The 24,465-nt window shown below is 40.6% G+C and overlaps 2 protein-coding genes and 1 pseudogene across 14 annotated transcripts in view; all 3 read left to right on the top strand.

Annotated features, from left to right (window-relative positions):
* The window catches only part of LOC127624957 (zinc finger protein 501-like), a 256,003-nt gene that overhangs the window by 161,409 nt on the left and 70,129 nt on the right, over positions 1-24,465 (top strand). The window contains exons 1-2 of one of the 13 annotated variants that reach the window (XM_052099938.1): positions 3,091-3,145; positions 5,537-5,960. The exons of 11 other annotated variants lie outside the window; for them this stretch is intronic. In XM_052099938.1, coding sequence (XP_051955898.1) covers positions 5,537-5,960 — 424 coding nt within the window. In that variant the 5' untranslated portion in view covers positions 3,091-3,145. Of the gene's footprint in view, positions 1-3,090; positions 3,146-5,536; positions 5,961-15,950; positions 15,973-24,465 lie in introns of those variants that run through there. One more of the 13 variants, XM_052099934.1, reaches the window with a different exon arrangement.
* On the top strand, positions 10,426-15,759 carry LOC127625035 (zinc finger protein 678-like). Its single transcript, XM_052100088.1, has 2 exons — positions 10,426-10,658; positions 13,308-15,759. The coding sequence occupies exons 1-2, from the start codon at positions 10,649-10,651 to the stop codon at positions 14,048-14,050; spliced, it is 753 nt and encodes a 250-aa protein (XP_051956048.1). The 5' UTR covers positions 10,426-10,648; the 3' UTR covers positions 14,051-15,759.
* LOC127624973 (zinc finger protein ZFP2-like) lies at positions 15,926-23,930 on the top strand (annotated as a pseudogene).

Genomic DNA, 24,465 nt, shown 5'->3' with positions numbered 1-24,465 from the left:
GGTATATAGCGGCCTTGTAGAAGGAGCCCCGGCCTGAGTGATTGTGTATAGCACTGTGGCTGGTAAACCACTTAACTCTTCTGCCTCCCATCCAGGGACCAGACGTGTAAATTCCAGAAGTTTGGTCGTGGGTGCCAGGTGGTACCCCGTCCCTGAGAAAGAAGATCCTTCCTCAGGAGAATTTGCCAGGGAGGTGCTGTCATGAGGAGCATGAGGTCCAAGAACCAAGTCAGTGTGGGCCAATACGGCGCCACGAGGGACTTGTTCCTCGTTCTCCCCAACCTTGCAAAAGGTCTGTGCAAGTAGGATCACTGGGGGGAACGTGCCTTTGCGCAGCCGTGTTGTCTGTCCAGACCAACACCTGCTTGCCCTGGATCAATGGCAATAGCCTCAGCAGGGTGAGCTTTACTGCTAGCAACTCGAAGCATTTGACGTGCCAACATAGATCGTGGTCCGATCCAGGAACCGGCGGCACCTCAGCCTCACTTGGAGGCATCTGTCGTAACCATAACACGCCTGGACACTTGCTGTAGAGGGACTCCAGCCCGCAGGAACACAAGGTCTGTCCAAGGGCTGAAGAGGTGGCGGAAGGCAGGCGTGATAGCCACATGATGTGTGCCATGGTGCCATGCGTATTTCGGGAATCGAGTCTGAAGCCAGACTCGATTCCCGAAATATGATTCCCGAGTCTGCTGTAGAGGTCTCATTTGCCTTTGAAAGTATTTCAGTGGGACCACCGTTCTCCACCTGGATAAGTTCAGGCAGTTCAGCACCGACTGCGCGCATTCGCTTGTGAGGTGCCTTAACATTGAGACTGAGTCTAACTCCATACCGAGAAAAGAGATTCACTGAACCAGGGAGAGCTTGATCTTTTCCCATTTGACCCGAAGCCCCAAATGGCTGAGGTGCGTGAGCACCAGGTACCTGTGTGCACACAGTCACTCTGGAGAGTGCGCTGTAATCAGTCAATTGTTGAGGTAAATGAGTATGCAAATGGGGATGCCCTTGGCGAACAGATGGGGAACGCATTCTTGAACCGTGATGGATCTTTTGCTTCACTACCGATGACTGCTGGGCGAAGTCTTCGACGGTGTCACTGAAAAGGTAAACCTTGGAGATGAGCGCGTTCAGGAAACGTGCCTTGTCCGCATCCCTCATCTCAACCAAGTTCAGCCACAAGTGGCTCTCCTGGACCACAAGAGTGGACATCGTTTGCCATCGAGCTGACCGGGGAATGAGCAGCCTTTAAAAAAACTTTCAACATAAATGTGTTTGCTCTAATAGAGGAAATATCACTATTTAGAGGAGAAATACACTTTTTAGCGCTGTCGAAGCACCCAGGGGCGTTGCTCTTTCAGATGAAGAGAAAGCTGCTGGAATGCGCCAAATATCCAACAGCAAGTGCTTCTTTAGAGGTGAATTGGAACAGCAGTGGATTCGGCTCGCTGATACACAACCACTCGGCTCTGAAGAAATAATCTGAATGCACTCTGCTTTCCAGCTCCCTTTTATACCTGTATGTCCTGGGGAGTGGCATGCATCAACACATCATTGATTGAGTGACAGAAGGGGAACAGGATGATCACATGACTTGACATAGAAACAGGAAATCACATGACATGGAACTACTTTTCAAAATAAAAGGCATTAACACAAAACATGAACAAAAACACATCTAGACGTGACATTAGGGATGTCACGATGTGAATTTCACGTGCACTGAAAGTTCACGTTCTGCACGCGCCCTGCCTTACCTAGACAATCACCTTGTGAACTCCATTACCATAGTAACAGCCTCTCAGACCAGCCAGGCAGAGAGCAGAAGGCAGGGCACACATGCGGCGCAAGTAGTCAGACCCACACTGAAAGACTCATTTTCAAGAATCTTTTTTAAAATAGACAACATGGTTGTTTTTTCCCGGTTTTTAACCATAGCTTCCAAATTCTTACGGTTTAAAAACCATGACCATTTTAGTCATGGTTAATTGTGGAATGGGGTAATCGTGACATCCCTATGTGACATTAAGACTCATAACTCTCTTTTCCAATTATCTGTTGTCCGATGTCTGTGTTTCTTTGCCCACTCTAACTTTTTCTTTTCCAAAAGTGTCATTTTCATTTGTTGGTGTTCCTTCATTCAGGCTGAGATGTCTGCCAGACAGGCCAAGATTCAAGCAGTCACCGTGGTGTTGTTGGGCTGGAAAGACAAGTAAAGCTGTGTGTCATTGGCATAGCAGTGGTTAGAGAAACCATGTGCCTGAATTATGGGTCCCAGTGATGCATATATAGAGAAGAGAAGTAACCCCAGCACTGAGCCATGAGGTACCCCATTAAGTAGCTGATGTGACTTGGACACCTCACCTCTCCAGGCTATCTTGAAGGACCTGAGAGATAGGAATTAAACCAGTTAAGCACAGTTAGACACAAAAAGGTTAGAAGGCTATAAGGCCAGATCATGCTGTGCGGAGTCAGATGAACATCTAGCATCTCAGGTTTTGTTGTTTTGCTCAATAAAGCCTAACCTTTGACATCTGGAACTCCTGAATTTGAGAGTTTTCTTACAAAGAGGGAAAAGAGACTTTAACATTTCACAAACTTTCTGTGAGGAACAATGTTGACACGCCCTCATTAGAGTACATTGAATTATTATGATCCATTTCAGAGCTTTGACTGAGGGGAATATAAGTGATGTAACTTTAATTGTGCTTCTTTTTTCATTTTTTTTTCCCTTCATTTTGGTGCCTGACAATCTCCCTTTTAACAAATTTTTATGAAAATGTGCAGCAAGGATAAAGTTAGCTTTTTGTGTTTAACAGAAGAGATAAAGTCATACAGGTTTGGAACAACGTGACAGTGATTAATTGATGACTACAATGTAAATATAAAACCGGTCACTTCATTTTCCTGTATAATATTGTTAAAGAGTTTAAAGTATTTAATGTATTTTAAAGTTCGACAGCAGGACTGATTAATCAGATTTTGGTGTTTTATTCACTCCAGTCCAGCAGGAGGCGGAAATTCACCGGAAGTTCTTTTATAAACTGACAGAAAACACCGGAAGAAAGAACACTGACACCCCAAATAGTGCACTATATAGTGAATAGGGACGAATTCAGACACTGCTTCAGTTTGAGTGCTCAGTTCGGTACGTGTTAATGTGTTTGACATCATTTGTGAGATTTATATTTATTTTGAGTTGTATTTTGTACATTTTTCTCTCTTTGGCGTTTTAATGACTGTAAAAGAACCTTTTATCGACGCGTGTCGCTTGTTTTTTTTTTTTTTGACGCACGCTTTAAAATATTCCGTTTCAGGAGAAACAAAAAAAAAACGCTTTTTGGTTTCCTCAAGTTTGTGTAAATACTTTTGGGATTAGGCTACTGGTCATATGCAAGAGATGAACAAAACAACTAAAACACATCAGAACAGGTTTATTTACACTTTCTGTCTGTCTGTGGCTAATCTCATGTTTATAAATTCAATCTTGACAAACTTTGACTAACGTTCCAGAAACGTCGTGCTAATGTCGTAAAAACGTCGCTTAACCCTTTAAAGAGCCCTAAAATACCGAAAATTCCATTCTGTGCATTCTTATTTAAGGCTAATCATCCTTTATCAATAATATTTCACACAGCAATTGTTACAAAAATCTTCTCCGGCCACCATACTTCATCAGACGTTTGCATTTTCAACCATTTTAATTACAAGCTAGAGCAAAACTTGGAGGGTATGAAATATACACTATTGTTTAAAAATTATGACCATTTTAGTGATTAGTGGGAAAACCGAATAAAACAAACATTTAGAATGTTAAGATGCATTTCACACAACCTCTCAAATATTCCTTTTGAGCACCTGTAATAATAAATTGAGATTGCATCTGAAATTGATGGACACAAACACTGAAACATACATGTGTTCAATCAAACACACACTTTATTTAATTGAACATTAGAATTACACAGCAAAGCATACAAAATCAAACTTTTGAACTATCTACAGTAAATACATTTTTAATAAAGAGTGCAGGAACTATATATATATATATATATATATATATATATATATATATATATATATAACATAGCATCTATAAATAGAAACAAACAATTCATACACATTCATATATACCCAGTTGATGGTCTTGTATGGTGATCAGGTTCCACCTCATCCTCCATCTTCTCGTGGTCTGGGTCTTCATGCAGTAGTTTCTGGTCCAGGCAGATCTTCCTCTTGTGTGCTCATGTCCTCCTCTGCTATGAACCTAATGAGGCTTTTTCACTTCACGGTACAGCTCAACTCGTCTCAGCTCGCTTTTTTGGGAATTCTCTGGTCTGATGAAACAAAGATTGAACTCTTTGGCCTGAATGGCAAGCATAATATCTAGATGAAACCAGGCACCGCTCATCACCTGGCCAATACCATCCCTAAAGTGAAGCATGGTGGTGGGAGCATCATGCTGTGGGGATGTTTTTCAGTGGCAGGAACTGGGAGAATAGTCAGGATCGAGGGAAAAATGAATGTAGCAATGTAGAGAGACATCCTTGATGAAAACCTGATCCAGAGCGCTCTGAACCTCAGACTGGGGTGAAGGCTCGTCTTCCAACAGGACAACAAGCCTAAGCACACAGCCAAGATAACAAAGGAGTGGCTATGGGACAACTCAATGAATGTCCTTGAGTGGCCCAGCCAGAGCCCAGACTTGAACCCGGTTGAACATCCAAATAACTAGTCTTACCTCGAAAGATCGCCTCAGTTTTCAATTTGAAGCATTAAGTACAACACTGGAGGTAATCTCCCGGGACATCCTCTCAGGCAAATGCAGGATGACGATACATTTATTATTCATGCCCAGTAACCCCTTAACCAATCATAAGCTCTTTTAGCTTATATTATCATGAGTATCTTGCAGTTTTCGGAAATTAAGTTGGTTATTGGACGGTGAATATATTGTTACAGGAACCATGGGAATAATCTAAAGGGTTAAATGTCCCATAAATATAGCAGCATGGTTCCCTGATCTTCAGATAACATATGAGTTGTTCAGTGATTTACAAGTCTGAAATACATCACTAGTGCTTCAATATCACAACAGATTAAATTTACACTTTCTGTCCATCTGAGGCTGAATGATATTCTCGGTCATCATTCACTTTCATTTATCTTTTTTCCATATTCCAAGTGAATGGTGTCTGATACTAACATATAATCAGAAACATGAAGGCGAGTAAGTATTGATAGAATTTTCATTTTGGGTGAACTTTCCCTTTATGAGTTCATGTCAATGTTCACCAGTTTAAAGTTGACAAAAGTTCCCTGAAAAATTAAAGGGAAGGTTCCCAAAAACTAGTATTACTCTCCCATAAATATATATAAACTGTTATAATATTCCTGCAGTCAGGAAGAAAAAACCCAAACGCATTTATATTCATACCATTTCTGAAAGAACAGATCTGTTATTTTGTGTAATTATATAATAATATTTTTGAGTTTGATGAATGTCAGTCCATTATAATGATGATGTTTTTGTGTTCAGATGTTTATCATGGGTGAGCAGGTGGATGTGATTCATGCTGGAGAACAGCAGATGCTGCAGACACCAGTGAAGATTGAAGTGAAGCAGGAGATAAAAGAAGAAAACACAGCAGATGAACAACAGACTGATGAAGATAATGATGAAAACACAACAGCAGAACAACAGACTGATGAAGATGATGATGAACAGAAGATGCGGCAGACACCAGTGAAGATTGAAGTGAAGCAGGAGGAGGAGATTAAAGAAGAAAACACAACCGAGGAAGAACAGGAATATGATTGTGAACAGCAGATGCTGCAGACATCAGTGAAGATGTGTTCAGTGAAGCTGCTGAACTGCAGGAACCTGATGAAGATGAGAGGAGAAACCACAACAGAGGAACAACAGAGTGATGAAGATGATGATGATGATTTTATTCCTGCAGGTATTTTTCTTCCTTTAATGTTGTGTTACATCTTCATGACAATCACACATACGCACACACTGGTGGCCAAAAGTTTGGAATAATGTACAGATTTTGCTCTTATGGAAAGAAATTGTTACTTTTATTCACCAAAGTGACATTCAACTGATCACAATGTATAGTCAGGACATTAATAACATGAAAAAATACTTTTTCATATTTGCAAAATGAAAAATGTCAGAACTTCTTAAACTACTTCAAAGATTTCTCATCAAAAAATCCTCCATGAGCAGCAATAACAGCTTTGCAGATCCTTTGGCATTCTAGCTGTCAGTTTGTCCAGATACTCAGGTGACCTTTCACCCCACACTTCCTGTAGCAATTGCCATGGATGTGGCTGTCTTGTCTGGCACTTCTCACGCACCTTACAGTCTAGCTGATCCCACAAAAGCTCAATGGGGTTAAGATTCATGACTCTTGGGGGCCTTGGTAGTTCAGTGTTAAAAGACACTGGCTACCACCCTTGGAGTTCGCTAGTTCGAATTCCAGGGCATGCTGAGTGACTCCAGCCAAGGTGTGCTGAGTGAATCCAGCCAGGTCTCCTAAGCAACCAAATTTGCCCGGTTGCTAGGGAGGGTAGAGTCACATGGGGTAACCTCCTCATGGTCGCTATAATATGGTTCGTTCTCGATGGGGCATGTGGTGATGGCTTGAAGCCTCCACATGCACTATGTTTCTGTGGCAACGTGCTCAACAAGCCACGTGATAAGATGCGCAGGTTGACAGTCTCAGACACGGAGGCAGTAGGGATTCATCCTCCTCCACCCGGATTGAGGCGAATCACTTCGCGACCATGAGGACTTAAAAGCACATTGGGAATTGGGTATTCTAAATTGGGTGAATAAACCAGTGAGATTTTAAACTCCCCGATTCTTAACTGTTCTAGGAAGACAATATGTCCGATTTCAAAATCCTTGTGATCTGGACACATTAAAATACACTTACGTGCTCAAGGTAATTCCCCTGAGAAATAGGCCAAAAGCACTGCACTCAATTCGGATGATGATTTGAAGAAATCCTGTGTGAATTGTTGAAAGTGTTGGCAATGCTGACGAAGGTCATTGCAGACTTTGAGGATCTTGCTGTGATACATCGATCGATTACAGCGATGAAGATTAAATTCTCTGAGTTGGTTACAAGATTGTCAGATGTTGAGAAATGGATAGATTAACTGGAGTCAAAGTAAATTTGGAACACGTTTGGGGAAAAACTGGAGGATTTGGAGAATCGTAATTGATGAAACAACTTCCGAATTGTTGGCATTCCTGAGCATGAGGAAGGTCGAGATATGGTGAAATTCCTAGATAAGCTCTTCCTGAGTCTACTCGACATACAGAGCATCCAGAAATTATTCACAGCGCTTCACTTTTTCAACATTTTGTTATGTTACAGCCTTATTCCAAAATGGATTAAATTCATCATTTTCCTCAAAATTCTACTAACAATACCCCATAATGACAACTTGAAAGAAGTTTGTTTGAAATCTTTGCAAATTTATAAAAAATGAAAAAAAAAAAAATCACATGTACATAAGTATTCACAGCCTTTGCCATGACACTCAAAATTGAGCTCAGGTGCATCCTGTTTCCAATTATCATCCTTGAGATGTTTCTACAACTTGATTGGAGTCCACCTGTGGTAAATTCAGTTGATTGGACATGATTTGGAAAGGCACATACATGTCTATATTAGGTCCCACAGTTAACGGTGCATGTCAGAGCACAAACCAAGGAATTGTCTGTAGACCTCTGAGACAGGATTCGAGACTTAGAAAGATTTCTGCAGCACTGAAGGTCCCAATGAGCACAGTCATCCATAAATGGAAGAAGTTTGGAACCACCAGGACTATTCCTAGAGCTGGCCACCTGGCCAAACTGAGCGATTGGTGGAGAAGGGCCTTAGTCAGGGAGGTGACCAAGAACCCGACAGAGATCCAGCGTTTCTCAGTGCAGAGAGGAGAACCTTCCAGAACATTTACATTTATACATTTGGCAGACGCTTTTATCCAAAGCGACTTACAGTAAACTTATTACAGGGACAATCACCCCGGAGCAACCTGGAGTTAAGTTCCTTGCTCAAGGACATGATGATGGTGGTGGCCGTGGGGATCGAACCAGTGACCTTCTGATTAATAGTTATGTGCTTTAGCCCACTACGTCACCACCACTCCAAGGAGTCCAGAAGAAAAAACATCTCTTCAGCACTCCACCAATCAGGCAATTATGGTAGAGTGACTAGACGGAAGCCACTCCTCAGTAAAAGGCACATGACAGCCCGTCTGGAGTTTGCCAAAAGGCACCTGAAGGACTCTTAGACCATGGGAAACTAAATTCTCTGGTCTGATGAAACAAAGATTGAACTCTTTGGCCTAAATGGCAAGTGTCATGTCTGGATGAAACCAGGCACCGCTCATCACTTGGCCAATACCATCCCTACAGTGAAGCATAATGGTGGCAGCATCATGCTGTGGGGATGTTTTTCAGTGGCAGGAACTGGGATACATTTACATTTACATTTATGCATTTGGCAGACGCTTTTATCCAAAGCGACTTACAGTGCACTTATTACAGGGACATTCCCCCCGGAGAAACCTGGAGTTAAGTGCCTTGCTCAACGGCCCAACAGTGGCATCTTGGTGGTGCTGGGGCTTGAACCCCTGACCTTCTGGTCAGTAATCCTGAGCCTTAACCACTGAGCCAGAGTGCTCTGGACCTCAGACTGGGGTGAAGTTTCATCTTCCAACAGGACAACAACACTAAGCACCCAGCCAAGATAACAAAGTTATCGGGAGCCATATCACCCTGTAGCTCTTGCCTGGTTGCCCACTATAGCTAAGCAGGGTTGAGCCTGGCCAGTACCTGGATGGGGAAAACCAAGGTTGCTGCTGGAAGTGATATTCGGGAGGCCAGCAGGGGGTGCTCACCCTGTGGTCTGTGTGGGTCCTAATGCCCCAGTATAGTGACAGGGACACTATACTGTAAAAAAAGCACCGTCTTTCGGATGAGACTTTAAACCGAGGTCCTGACTCTCTGTGGTCATTAAAAATCCCAGGGCACTTCTCGTAAAGAGTAGGGGTGTAACCCCGGTGTCCTATCCAAAATTCCCCCCCATTGGCCCCTATATATCATGGCCTCCTAATAATCTCCATCCCTGAATTGGCTACATCACTCTACCATCTCCTCTCCGCCAATAGCTAGTGTGTGGTGGGCGTTCTGGTGCACTATGGCTGCCGTCACATCATCCAAGTGGATGCTGCACACTGGTGGTGGTTGAGGAGATTCCCCCTGTACTATGTAAAGCACTTTGAGTGCCTAGAAAAGCGCTATATAAATGTAAGGAATTATTATTATTATTATTAAAGGACTGGTTACGGGACAACTCTGTGAATGTCCTTGAGTGGCCCAGCCAGAGCCCAGACTTGAACCCAATTGAACATCTCTGGAGAGATCTGACAATGGCTGTGCACTGACGCTCCCCATCCAACCTGATGGAGCTTGAGAGGTCTTGCAAAGAAGAATGGGAGAAACTGCCCAAAAATAGGTGTGCCAACCTTGTAGCATCATACTCAAAAAGACTTGAGGCTCTAATTTGTGCCAAAGGTGCTTCAACAAAGTATTGAGCAAAGGCTGTGAATACTTAAGTACATGTCATTTATTTTATATAAATTTGTAAAGATTTCAAACAAACTTCTTTCACGTTGTCATTATTGGGTATTGTTTTTAGAATTTTGAGGAAAATAATGAATTTAATTTAATAATCCATTTTGGAATAAGTCTGTAACATAACTAAATGTGGAAAAAGTTGAAGTGTTGAGAATACTTTCCGAATGCACTGTAACAGACCATAAGCTGGGAATAGAGCGAAATCACAGGGTCCTGACAACAATTCTGGCCAAATTTCAGAGGTCATCCAATAAAGATCTTGTGTTACGCGAGGCTAGGAGTAAAGGAAAGCTTTCTTGTAAGAACCACAACATTTTCTTGTTCCCAGTCTTTGGAAATTTAACAAGAGAAACATGATCGATTCTAGGAATGCTTTTGCACTGATGTTTCCGGGCCAAGATGAGAATAGATACTAAGGATGGCCATAGAGGATTTACATGCCCACAGCAAGCATTATCCTACATAAAGATATTGGAGTGAGTAAGCCATTTGGTGATTTTCATGTTGCCGCCTAGTGGACCCATCTCACTGAACATACTTGACTGTCCGAGGAAACTGGGCACCTTTTTCGTTTCCTTTTGTGCTGGTTCCGCTTAGTGGCTAGAGTTTGTTTTGTGTAGAATAATTTATTTTGGACAGCTTGTGGACTAATCTGCTTGTGTTGGGTGCTTATGCCTCCTGTTGACTAGAGTTTTTTTGTGCAAAATTTCTTGCAGGTCATTGGAGTGAGTTTGACTGCCTGAAGAACTGAACATCCTGTTGATTTTTTAGCGGCTGGAGTAGGTTTTGTGGAGGAACACACCTTTGAGACAACTAAGTGGATGATCTACAAATATTTTTGGTGTTTATTCTGCTTATGGGCTGGAGTTTGTTTTATAGATTATCTTCTGTAGTGTAATTGAGTCTTACAAATGTTTGTACAGAAACACCGGACTTGAGCAATGCGACTGCAAAGTTGTCACGGGGACTCTCGTAGAGTTTAGAGTAATGGACACTGGTAGGTACTGTCATACGCAGGGTTAATGTGCATGTTTTTTAAGGTTTTTTTGTTTGTTTTTTCCCGGGGGAAGTTCGGGGGTTGTTTGTTGCACTAATGGGGAATGTGGTCTTTATAATCTTAATTTTGGCACAGTATATTTTTTCTAATATGTCAAAATGTAAAATGTTAATATGAGTGGATTGTCTCTCTCCATGTGGAAAGTGAATGGGTTGGGGCATCCCATAAAAAGAAGGAAGGTTATTTCTTATTATAAACGTAAGAAATATGATATAGTGTATCTTCAAAAAAAATGCATCTGTCCCTGCAGGAAGCTGAAAAATTTGGGAAGATATGGCATGGACATGTTTTCTTTAGTGCTCTCTCTAGTAAACATCTACAGTTGAAATGTCTCAAACATCCATCCATCCATCTTCAACCGCTTATCCGAAGTCGGGTCGCAGGGGCAGCTGCTCCAGCAGGGGGCCCCAAACTTCCCTATCCCGAGCCTCATTAACCAGCTCTGACTGGGGGACCCCGAGGCGTTCCCAGGCCAGTGTGGAGATGTAATCTCTCCACCTAGTCCTGGGTCTTCCTCGAGGCCTCCTCCCAGCTGGACATGCCTGAAACACCTCCCTAGGGAGGCGGCAAGGGGGCATCCTTACCAGATGCCCAAACCACCTCAACTGACTCCTTTCGACGCAAAGGAGCAGCAGCTCTACTCCGAGCTCCTCACGGATGACTGAGCTCCTCACCCTATCTCTAAGGGAGAAGCCCGCCACCCTTCTGAGGAAGCCCATTTCGGCCGCTTGTACTCGCGACCTAGTTCTTTCGGTCATGACCCAACCTTCATGACCATAGGTGAGGGTAGGAACAAAAATTGACCGGTAGATCGAGAGCTTTGCCTTTCGGCTCAGCTCTCTTTTTGTGACAACGGTGCGATAGAGCGAGTGCAATACCGCCCCCGCTGCCCCGATTCTCCGGCCAACCTCCCGCTCCATTGTCCCCTCACTCGTGAACAAGACCCCGAGGTACTTGAACTGCTTCACTTGGGGCAAAACCTCATTCCCTACCTGGAGTACGCACTCCATCGGCTTCCTAATGTCTCAAACAGATTAAAAATAAATTAGGAAGAGTCATTATTGTTTTATCAGCAAAGGTTGATTTTGGATAATATTTACGCACCTAACATTGATGATTAGGGCTTTTTTATAGATCTTGAAGGGATGTTGCATGCCGCTGACACCCCTCATGATATAATATTGAGGAGACTTTAATCTTTTGATGGATTCAGTCCTCGATCGTAGTGAAGCAAAAGTGTGTAAACCCCCTAGAGCAACATTGACGCTACACAGGATGTGTAAACAATCTTGGTCTTACAGATATTTGGAGACTTTTGAACCCATCTGGTAGGGACTATACATTTATTTCATCAGTCCAAAAGATATATTCTAGATTAGATTTATTTTTGATATCTAAGTCTGTCATTTCATCTGTTGTTGATTGTTCAATTGGAAACATCTTGGTATCAGATCATGCCCTGGTGAGTTTAAAGGTGCTGCCACTTGCAGAAAAAAATAAATCATATGGTTGATGCTTTAATGTATCTCTTTTGCAAAATCCTGAATTCCAACAAATGTTAAAGTCCAAAATCAATGTTTATATGGAGACCAACTTGTCCTCAGTATCCTCTGTGGCTTGGGAGGCACTTAAGGCTGTTCTTAGGCATTGGATCTTACGGTATGCCTCATTCATCAAAAAATCCAAAGCACAAAAACTTTTGGAGTTGGAAGGGAATATTAAAAGTGTCGAGACAGAACTAACGCACAGAATGTCATCTGATGGCCTCAGAGAATTGACCCGATTGAAATATAGATGTAATACTACTTTGTCGCAGAAGGTGGAGTTTTGGTTATTCAGGGGAAGACAGTCATACTTTGAGTCAGGGGACAAAGCAGGGAAGCTTTTGGCTAGATATATAAAGCAGAGAGAGTCTTTTTCTACCATTCCCTCAGTGAAATCTGCTGGTGGTAAAATATCTACCTCGGCCATTGATATTAATAATGCTTTTAAAGAATTCTATCTTGATCTTTATAGTTCTATGTCTTAATCTACTGATGGAGAGATTAGTCACTTTGTGGAACCATTAGATCTCCCTAAACTAACTACAGAGCAAAACATTTTCTTGATTCTGAGATAGCCTTGGAGGAGCTTGATGAGGTAATTAAGGTCTTACCAACCGGCAAGTCTCCGGGGCCAGATGGTTTTGCCGCTGAATTTTCTTAAGTCATATGCTACAGAACTGGCTCCACTTTTGTTAGAAGAAAGGAAGTGTGGGGTGAAATGTCACCTGAGTATCTGGACAAACTGACAGCTATAATCCCAAGGAACTGCAAAGCTGTCATTGCTGCACGTGGAGGATTTTTTGAGGAGAACTATATAAAGTAGAGAACAAACATTTTTCATTTTAATCATACACATAACTATAAATGGTAAATCCAGAGAAACAATGGACTCTTATTTTTTTCAGAGCTTTATATACCATTTGCACAGCAAAATAAATACTAAATGCATAAATACTGGATGTTTGTTGTCCATTAGGGCTCAATTAGATGATTTATATTTGTCCCACTTGTATTGATTTTTGTCAATATATTGTGTTTATTGTAGAGCTGATGGAAGTGAGAGAAGAACATGAAGAGCTGTATGAAGTGGAGGAGGAACAGCATGATTTCATAACTGGAGAAAAATCTTGGAGTGGCTCAAAGACAGAAATTTATTTCTCTCCAAAAAATCCTCAAAGAAGAGTATACAAGAAATCTTTCACCTGCTCTCAATGTGGAAAGAGTTTCATACATAAAGGCAATCTTAATATACACATGAGAGTTCATACGGGAGAGAAACCTTACACGTGCCATCAGTGTGGGAAATGTTTTGCATATGTTAACTATTTCAAGAATCATCTTCGCCATCACACTGGAGAAAAGTCATTTGAATGTGATAAGTGTGGTAAAACATTTGTTCTAGCACAGTACCTAAAACAACATTTGAATACTCACACAAATGAGAAGCCTTACAAGTGTTCATTTTGTGGAAAGAGTTTTGCACAACTGTTCTATTTTAAAGAGCACCAGAAAATACACACCGGTGTGGCGGCTCATATGTGCTTTGAATGTGGAAAGACCTTTACTACAGCCAGCAACTTCAATCAGCACCAACTAATTCATACAGGAGAGAAACCATACAAGTGCTCATACTGTGAAAAGAGTTTCACTCGGTCAGAAATCCTGAAAAAACATGAGAGAACTCATACTGGAGAGAAACCTTACAAGTGCTCAAACTGTGGAAAGCGTTTCAGTGTGTTATACAGCCTGAAAAAACATGAGAGAATTCATACTGGAGAGAAACCATAACACTGCCCTTTATGAAAAGTTCCTTCCCAGCAAGTGCTCTTTATAGACATGTAAAGTAGTCACATTTAGTGGTCGATCGATATGGATTTTTCAATGGCCGATAGACTAAAAACTGTATGTATGTGTATATTATAATCTTGTTTTTGACACACAATCTATTTTTTCTAATATGTCAAATGTTAATATGAGCGGACTAGTTGTTGCACGTTTATGATATTAATTTAATTACTTTAATATATATTTTGGGGGCCATCAGAAAATGGTTTTGAGTTCCAGGGCTGAGAAAGGATATTATAAGTAAATATGCTAACACTGTTCTACATTACAGAGAAATCTTGATGATAATGAGCCTTTAAAATATCAATTGTACAAGCGCACGCATGAAGCGAGCCACAGTGACACCGGCAAAATCGGTAATAATTCTGAATGTGTTGGAAAAACCAGCAAGGAGGCCGTCTGAACATTTTGTTAATTGATAGAGAGAAATGTACATTAGGACTGCACCGACAGATGATGATCTCGGGATTGACGATGGTCAGAGTGATCGCCAATAGCTGATGCCTTTGACGATGTCAAGACGATATTTGGCTCGTTTTCCTATTAATCTATTAAATTATTATTATTATTAGACTTATTATTATTATTATAAAATTAAAAATAATTTGCCTGTAGACATACAGGCATGTGCTTAAAGAAACACTATTATATTATTAAGGACCGATAACAGAAAGGCGTCCATGCGCATGTATGACATGCTGATACGGAGGTATGCTGTTTCGTGGAACATGTGCATGTAAAAGGTTCTCACTCTTTCATTCTGTCTTCTGATTTTTATTTTAAATTTTTTTGCAAGAACAGTATCATCTATGAGTGCTGCAAATAACCTCAGACATTTAATCTCAGGAGGTGCTTTGAGTTCAGTTCTCTTTATTTCCACAGAGCAGTTCATTGTGAAATAATACAAAAACACATTCATCTCGAACCATGATTTATATTTCAGTGATTATTATCATCATCATAATTATTATTTTTACATTTATAAATGTTTTTATGTCTTCATATGTTAAGACAATTGCCTGACGGTAAATTGAAAGATGGTTACTTGTATATCTTGATGTACCTCATGATGAGTCTCTCAAAGCACTTCATGATGGTGGGTGTGAGTGTAATGGCACAGTAGTCGTTGAAGCAGGTCACTAAAAACTTCTTTGGCACGGGGATGATGGTGGTGGCCTTGAAGCACATTGGAATGACGGCGCTACTCAGGGACATGTTGAAGACGTCAGTAAGAAAATCCACCAGCTGGTCAGCACATCCTCTTGAGCACACTGCCAGGAATGTTGACTGGTCCAGCAGCTTACACATACATCAATGATGAAAAGAAATTCAAATTATATATTTATATATATAATCTTATCTGTGAGACAGCACAAAAAACAAAAGATGACTGAAACAGGCAAATTACTAGCAATGCAGACACAGTGTTTGTCTTGTACAGTTTGAACTTAAAAAATACATCTATCTTTTAAAACCAAAAATGATACAATTGTGGGCCTAATTGTGCCACCATGAGGAATTAAAGAGCATTAGGAATTGGGCATGTCAAGTTGGGGATAAAATATTTAGTTGTAGATTTAATCACTTGTTGACTTATTTTTTTATTGAGATCATCATCTTTGTTTTATTATTAAATAACTGCTGTAAGTCTATTTTGCTGTAAAAATAAAGGTATTGGAAATGTTACTCCTGCCCCTTTAAGAGTTTCCTTCGGGATGTTCAACTCTTCTCTCAGTCGATTTTGAACTATTTCGACGCATCAACACTCCAGTCCAGCAGGAGGCGGAAATTCACAAAAAGTTGCAGAAAACACAAGAAGAAGAAGAAGACCTGAGATCCACGACACCGTTTGAGCGCTAAAATCGGTACGTGTTTTGTGTGTTTTACATTGACAGATTTAGATTTTTCTGTGCATGTTGTTTTTATCTCTTTGGTGTTTTAATGACTTTAAAAGAAGCTCATTATCGTCTGATATAGTTTGTTTTGTTACGGTGAGAAAAACAACAAAACAGTTGAGAACCAGTAGATTATTTACACTTTCTGTCTGTCTGTGGCTAAACTCAAGCACTTTAAATTAAGATTCTCGTGTTGGCAGATATACATTTTCATTTTGATATGAATTTAATCTGCCCGTTTGATCCTATTATTAAATAAAGTCCGCTGGAAATGTCAGAGGTTTTTGCTCTTTAATGTGTTTTAATAACAGCATCATTCTTTCCTAACAGTGAGGAGCAATCTCACTGTAACAATAACCCGAAACTGTCATTTAAACATACTTGTGTTAAAAATACCTGTAAAATTGTGTCTAATTAACTCATATATTCACAACAAGAAAAAAACAGAATTTTTGAACATACCTGGGGGATTTTATCTTTCCTTTAGTGTGTAATATAGCGCTTTGTGCATGTAAAAGGTCTGTAAAGTTACAAAAGGGAGTTATTCTCTCATACAGACAACACTGCTCAACAACTACAAGAAACGGGCTGTTTATAATCCAGCCATTTCTTTTGTAAAGTATCTACCTCACTATGTAACACATCTGCATAATTCCCGCCTACGGCCTACTTTGGCCCGCCCTCAAACAAATGTAGTTATAGCCAATGATGAGGCAACGATGAGTTGGGTGTTGTCGCCATGTCGAGTAGACGCTGTTTTCTTCACTGCAAAACCTCTCTTCGATTTTAGGTGGGTTAATTTATTTATTATAAATTTAGCACTATTTCTCATCAGTTCAACCACAAACAATGCTGGATTTTTAAGTCGGTTACCAAATCAAAATCAAATCACTTTATTGTCACACGTCCATATACACAAGTGCATCAGTGTGTGAAAGTCTTGTGTGCAGTTCCGAGCAACATAGCAGTCATGAGTGATGAGACATATACCATTACAATAAACATCAGATTTACACAACACAATTTACATATCAAATGTACACATAATTACACAACACTATACGGATGTTCACCCGTCGGAAGGATCGGGTTACATCCGCAATAGAGACGGAGAGTGAACCATCCTCTGTAGCGTCAGCCGCGAATACTCTGTTCGCAAGTGTGGTGTTATTGTCCTCAAAACGAGCATAATATGTATTAAGCTCATCCGGGAGAGAGGCAGCAGTGTTCACGGCGGAGTTTTTATTCCCTTTGTAGTCTGTGATGATGTTAATTCCCTGCCACATATTCTAGAGTCAGTGGTGTTGAACTGTCCTTCAATTTTGTGCCTGTACTGGCGTTTGGCTGCACTGATAGAGATGCGGAGGGCATTACTGGCTTGTTTAAACTCCTCCGCGTTCCCGGAATTAAAAGCGGAGGTCCGTGCACTAAGTGCCGCGTGAACATCGCTGTTAACCCATGGTTTTTGGTTGGGGTAGTTCCTTATTGTTTTGGTCAGAACAACGTCCTCTACGCACTTAACGTAAACCTCAATGTCGTCATCAGAGGCGGACCGGAACATCTCCCAGTCCGCGTGATCAAAACAGTCTTGTAACATAGAGTCTGATTGGTCCGACCAGCACTGGAGCATTCTGAGGGTGGGTGCTTCCTGTTTCAGTTTCGGCCTGTAAGCGGGCAGAAGCAGATCAAAAGAGTGGTCTGATTTGCCAAATGGTGGGTGGGTGAGGGATTTGTAGCCATCCCGGAAAGGAGAATAGCAGTGATCTAAAACCCGGTCCCCTCGTGTGTTGAAGCTGTGTTGGTGGTATTTTGGTGCATTGTTTTAAAATTGCCTTTGTTAAAGTCCCCGGTCACAATGAACGTGGCCTCAGGGTGTGCGGTTCTCTGCTCACTTATACTACCATACAGTTCCTTGAGTGCCCGGTCTGTGTCGGCTTGTGGGGGGATGTACACAGCTGTGATAATGACCGCTGTGAATTCCCTTGGTAGCAAGAATGGTCATTACAGAAGCATGAGATATTCCAGACCAGGAGAGCAGAAAGACTTGAAAAAATGTACGTTCATACCATGATTTGTTGATCATAAAGCATACACCACCACCACCTCTGCTTTTACCTGAGAGGTCTTTTGCTCTGTCCTCTCAGTACATGGAGAACCCAGAGGGTTCGATGGCTGAGTCTGGAATCTCAGCAGACATCCAAGTTTCTGTAAGGCAGATAACGCAGCAGTCCCTCGTCTCTCGTTGGAAAGATCCGCGCTCTCGTCTCGCAGAGCTTGCTGTCCAGAGATTGAACGTTTGCAAGTAGAATACTGGGTAGCGGGGGTCGATTTGCGCAACGTCTTACTCTGATTAGAAGCCGGCTCTTTTCCCCTTTTCCTTCTCCGTTTCCACGGCCGAACTGCCCAGACAAAGGGCTCCTCTGCTGTGTTTGTAAACAGCGGGTCGGCATTGAGGAATTTGAAGTCCGGTTTTCGGTGTGTAATTGCAGAACCAATGTCCAAAAGCATTTGTCTGTCGAAAACAATAAGGCAGACAACATCCAAGACAAAAAAACAAAAAAATGTGAACAAAACAAAAAATAAACTGCGGTGTTGTGTCAGAGCTCGCAACGCAGCAGCCATACTAGGTGCCATCTTGAGTCCAGGTTACCCCTGAAAGAAGGTAAAGTTCCCACTTAATTGGGAAAATCTGGCTCTTCAGGATCACAACCTGTAAGTATGCCTGATTATTTGTGGATTTATCTGCTACCGAGAGTTCAAATGCAGAGTTTTGTGTTGTAGCAATGGTGTACACCCAGTGCACAGCTGTAGGCCTCTGCTAACCTGATAGCTAATGTTATTGTGTTGAAATAGTTTTGCTATTAGTTTTACTTGAATCTTTGTCAGGTCACAATATCGACTTTGTACTTGTAAGAAATCTACAAAAGTAAAACTTACCACTGTGAAACGTCCTGCTCAAGTCGTGCTTGTGAAGGTGGTTCTGTTCGATCAGCTTGTTCTTCCAAACTTTCATTATCGGAATCAAAATGGTGCAGCAAAAACCAACGGCACTGTTGCCATAGTTACAATAGTGTTTACAGCTGCTCAGTAAGACTTGGGAACTGAAATTCTGTTATGGTAAGGGGCGTAACTTTTCCGACACACACTCTACATGGTTGACCAATCACAACAGAATAGGCCAGCTGACCAATCAGAGCAGACTGGGCTTTTTGGAAAGGGGGACTTTAAAGAGACAGGATTAAGAGTGGGGAAAGAAACATACAGTATGAGAATTTTATTTTTGAACATTAAAGCATGTTAACTTTTTCTAGTAGACCTGTTACTAGTAGAAGTTTAACAGACCTGTTCTTGTGTATAATCATATAATAATGTTTTAGAGTTTGATGAATGTCAGTCCATTATAATGATGATAGTTTTGTGTTCAGATGTTCATCATGAGAGAGCAGGTGGATGTGATTCATGCTGGAGAACAGCAGATGCTGCAGACACCAGTGAAGATTGAGGTGAAACAGGAAGAGATAAAAGAAGAAAACACAACAGAGGAACAACAGACTGATGAAGATGATGATGAACTGCAGATATTGCAGGCACCAGTGAAGATGTGTTCAGTGAAGCTGCTGGACTGCAGGAACCTGATGAAGATGAGAGGAGAAACCACAGCAGAGGAACAACAGAGTGATGATGATGATTATGATGATGATGAACAGCAGGTGCTGCAGACACCAGTGAAGATGTGTTCAGTAAAGCTGCTGGACTGCAGGAACCTGATGAAGATGAGAGGAGAAACCACAGCAGAGGAACAACAGAGTGATGATGATGATTTTATACCTTCAGGTATGTTTTTGAGATGGATGACCATTTACTTTAATTGTTTAGAAAAAAGGTGAATGGTGACTGAGGGTAACATTCAGTCTATGTGATTATTATCATGAAATGCAGTTTTGATTGTATAAATTGGGCATTTCTTTGTGTTTGATCACAGGACTACCATTGGATGATCTCATTAACAGGTTAAAAGGGATAGTTTTGTAAAAACAGCCAATCAGCAACAGGGGGTGGTTCTTGCATGTGCACAGGATGGGGGGGTGTAGCGATAACAGATCTGGCTGATGCAAACTTTCTAAACTCCAAGGACAAGTGGCTGAGAGACAGACCAAGAGAAAAAGGTCAGATGAATATAAACTAAAAAAGAAGGATTATGATAAGGCGATGGCTAGGAGCCGCGTTAACATCGGCGAGGCTTTTCAGCAGTGGAGAGACCTCAGAGAGTAAAAGGCTTGAAGACAGATGCAGAAGTTGCTCTTTTTTTCGATAGGTGGATAACATAAATTTTGCTTTGTTTCACTGAACCCATATATGCTGTTGTTGTGATGTTAGATTTAGTAGCAGTAGACATGAGTGTCTGGAGCTGGTGAGCGTAAAACCTTCTCGCGTGCATGAATTGGGGGGGCTTCCAAAGGACCACTGAAGGGAGGGGGTGTTTGTTTTGGCAGTTGAGTTTGAATATCAACAGTGTTTCACAGGAATAATTTCACTTTGTTAGAAAGGTTTATACTTGTGTGATGCACGACATCTGAGTAGATGCATTTTTTTTTACCATAGAAGATACGGTTATTTCATTGCATATTTATCTGACCTTAATGACAACCATTCTGATGTTTCTACACTGGAGGACACACAAAATAATGTTTTCCACTGAGAAATACTTGAACTGGGTTTGAATGTTATTTTAGAAAAATGAAATTAAAAGAACGGTAAATCTCAGAACTTTATGTTTGTACCCCCATTGTCACCTCACATACCTCAGTTTGGGAAACACTGTAGTAGAGGAATATAGCTGATAAAATGTGTCTGATCAGAAGGTAAAAGTTATTTCCACATTTTGGTGGTTGGGAGCAGAGGTATTCAAGCCTTAATATACTTTTTTAATACAAATTAAAAAGTCATTGAGATCTATTGAAAGTTGCATTTTTAAACTTTGAAGTGTTGCTAAAAATATGACTCTTCGTGTGCTCTCTAGACATTTACATTTAAAGAACAAATTGGCATATTGTGTTGTCTTCAAGTTTTTCCTAAATATTCTGTATTTGGTTTTAAAAAAGTCTTAAATTTAGCTTTATAAACCTGAAGGAAACCTGTATAAATATAATCCTTTTGCACAACAAACATCACAAATATATACTGGACATTTGTCTTGTTCTACAATTAAAGGGTTAAAAAAATGTATTTAAATATGTCCCTATTTATTTGATTTTTGCCAACTTAATGTGTTTATTGTAGAGCTGAAGGAAGTGGAGGAGGAACAGCAACATGATTTCATAACGGGAGAAAAATATTTAAGCGGCTCAAAGACGGAAGACAATTTCTCACCCAAAAGGCCTCGAAGAACAACCAAGAAATCTTTAACCTGCTCTCAGTGTGGAAAGTGTTTCCCATGTAAAAGCAATCTTAGTAATCACATGACGATTCATACTGGAGAGAAACCTTACACGTGCCATCAGTGTGGAAAAAGTTTTGCATGTGCAACCAATCTCAAGAGTCATCTCTTTTGTCACACTGAAGAAAAGCCATTTGAATGTGATAAGTGTGGTAAAACATTTGTTATGGCACAGTATTTAAGAAATCATCTGAAAACTCACAGAAATGAGAAGCCTTACAAGTGTTCATTTTGTGGAAAGAGTTTTAAACATCACTTCTATTTGAAACATCACCAGAAAATACATACCGGTGTGGCGGCTCATATGTGCTTTGAATGTGGGAAGACCTTTATTACAGCCAGCGACTTGAAACGGCACGAAATAATTCATACTGGAGAGAAACCATACAAGTGCTCACACTGTGAAAAGAGTTTCACTCAGTCAGAACACCTGAAAACACACGAGAGAATTCATACTGGAGAGAAACCATACAAGTGCTCACACTGTGGAAAGAGTTTCACTCAGTTATATCACCTGAAAACACATGAGAGAATTCATACTGGAGAAAAACCTTACAAGTGCTCACACTGTGGAAAGAGTTTCACTCAGTTATATCACCTGAAATCACATGAGAGATTTCATACCGGAGAGAAACCATACAAGTGCTCACACTGTGAAAAGAGTTTCACTCATTCAGTAAACCTGAAAAGACACGAGAGAACTCATACTGGAGAGAAACCATACAAGTGCTCACACTGTGGAAAGAGTTTCACTCAGTCAGTAATCCTGAAAACACACAAGCGAATTCATACTGGAGAGAAACCATACAAGTGCTCTCACTGTGGAAAGAGTTTCACTCAGTCAGTAAACCTGAAAACACACAAGCGAATTCATACTGGAGAGAAACCATACAAGTGCTCACACTGTGGAAAGAGTTTCTCTCATTCAGTAAACCTGAAAACACACAAGCGAATTCATAATGGAGAGAAACCATACAAGTGCTCACACTGTGGAAAGAGTTTCACTCAGTCAGTAAACCTGAAAACACACGAGAGAATTCATACTGGAGAGAATTCATACTGGAGAGAAACCATACAAGTGCTCACACTGTGAAAAGAGTTTCACTCGGTCAGAACACCTGAAAAGACATGAGAAAACTCATACTGGAGAGAAACTTTGCCACTCAGGGCCTGAAATTCATATCTGAAAATGTGGAGGGAATTCCCCAATTAAGGCCTCAATATACTAACTACGAAATAAAAAAATTAACAGGTGTGACATCATATCCAGTAACTAGTGCCCCCACATTTAGAACAAAATCTGAAATTAATCTAGATGGACTTCAAAGCCTGTGGTCATTAATCTTACAGTTCAAACACAATCGATTTTTAATCACTGACACCTTAACACTTAGTTTAATCATTTTAAAACATAATTTTACTTATACATAATTCATATTTACATTACATTCATAATGTTAGCCAGAGGGGAACTGGCCCCCACAGTGAGTCTGGTTTCTCCCAAGGTTATTTTTCTCCATTAATCTACATCTTATGGAGTTTTGTGTTCCTTGCCACAGTCGCCTACAGCTTGCTCACTGGGGTTATTAACTCTTTCCCCGCCAGCGTTTTTGAAAAAAGTTGCCAGCCACCGCCAGGGTTTTGACGATTTTCGCTAAATTTTAATGGCCCGCAGAATATTTTCTTCCATGAATATATGAAGATGCTATATATCAAAATAAAGATCTGAGCCTCTGCTTTTAGGCAAAAAAAAAACTATTTTATTTTATCTTCATTTGTTATTTTTATTGCCATTTGAACAGAGGTAGGTTTTGTCAAAAAAAAAACATTTCGGACAAAAAGCTGAGAAAAAGGCATTTTTATCTACATTTCTGAGCTACATTCTCAATACTCCACTTCACGTTTAAGACGATCGCAGTCTGTTTCTTTGATCAAAGAGTTGCGTACTCTTTCAAAACATGCGTGCGGGTCTTTCCTTACCGTATTCCACCTAAAACACGGATACCCGGAAAATTCCGTGTTTGGCAGGGAAGCTTTTTTCATAAAACCCGGAAAATTCCATGTTTGGCGGGGAAAGAGTTAATACAATTATCATTTAATTATTCTTAAACTATTAAAAATCAAATTTTGTCTAAATTACACAATGATGATTAATCGACTGTATGGACGTTGCAGTTTTTGTCGTCTGTTAATGCTGATGTTCTGTGAAGCTGCTTTGAAACGATGTGTGTTGTGAAAGGCGCTATACAAATAAAATTGACTTGACTTGACTTGACCAAAAATTAGTTTTTGCATTCGTTGTTGTGGTTCATAACAGTTCACACGGGTTAACTTTTAGGAAAAGATTTATCGGCTGCTAAAAACCACCTTTCTGCCATTGGTACACGTCATTGGTAGGTGTGACCTGGAGCTCCACCTACCTTGAGGCCGATTGTTAATTTTGTTTGTTGTTTAATGAGTCAAAATAAGTCAACATAAATGCATTGATGTGCAGTTATTAGCAACCTGGTGCAAATGTACCTTCATCTGTACGACGCTTGGAGACATTTTCCAAGACCAAGTCACTTTTCTGAACTTCTGTATAGTTCAGATAGAACCAGGGTCATAAATCATCTTTTTCATTAAACAGCTAAATTTGATTTCCATTGGGATTTTTTACCTTTACAAGGGGAATTTGTTCTATTCTAAACTAATATAATGACCGTGTCTGCCAAAAACCACAATAATAAGGGCTAAGCAAATCAGCAAGAGGATCGTAGCAGCAAATGTGATCTCATTGATTTGGAGCATGGCATGATTGTTGGTGCCAGATGGGCATGTTTGAGTATTTCCGCTGATCTCCTGGGATTTTCATTCACAACAGTCTCTAAAATTTACTCTAGAAAAAAACGTCCCGTGAGCGACAGTTCTGTGGATGGAAATGCCGTGTTGAAGAGAGAGGTCAACAGAGAATGGCTTCAGTCTTCAGTAACTCAGATAACCACTCTGTACAATTGTGGTGAGAAGAATATCATCTCAGAATGCTA

Source organism: Xyrauchen texanus, chromosome 31 (assembly GCF_025860055.1).
Source record: "Xyrauchen texanus isolate HMW12.3.18 chromosome 31, RBS_HiC_50CHRs, whole genome shotgun sequence".
Classification (NCBI taxonomy): domain Eukaryota; kingdom Metazoa; phylum Chordata; class Actinopteri; order Cypriniformes; family Catostomidae; genus Xyrauchen; species Xyrauchen texanus.
The sequence above is the reverse complement of the archived record's forward strand: the minus strand, read 5'-3'. Positions and strand labels throughout refer to the sequence as shown.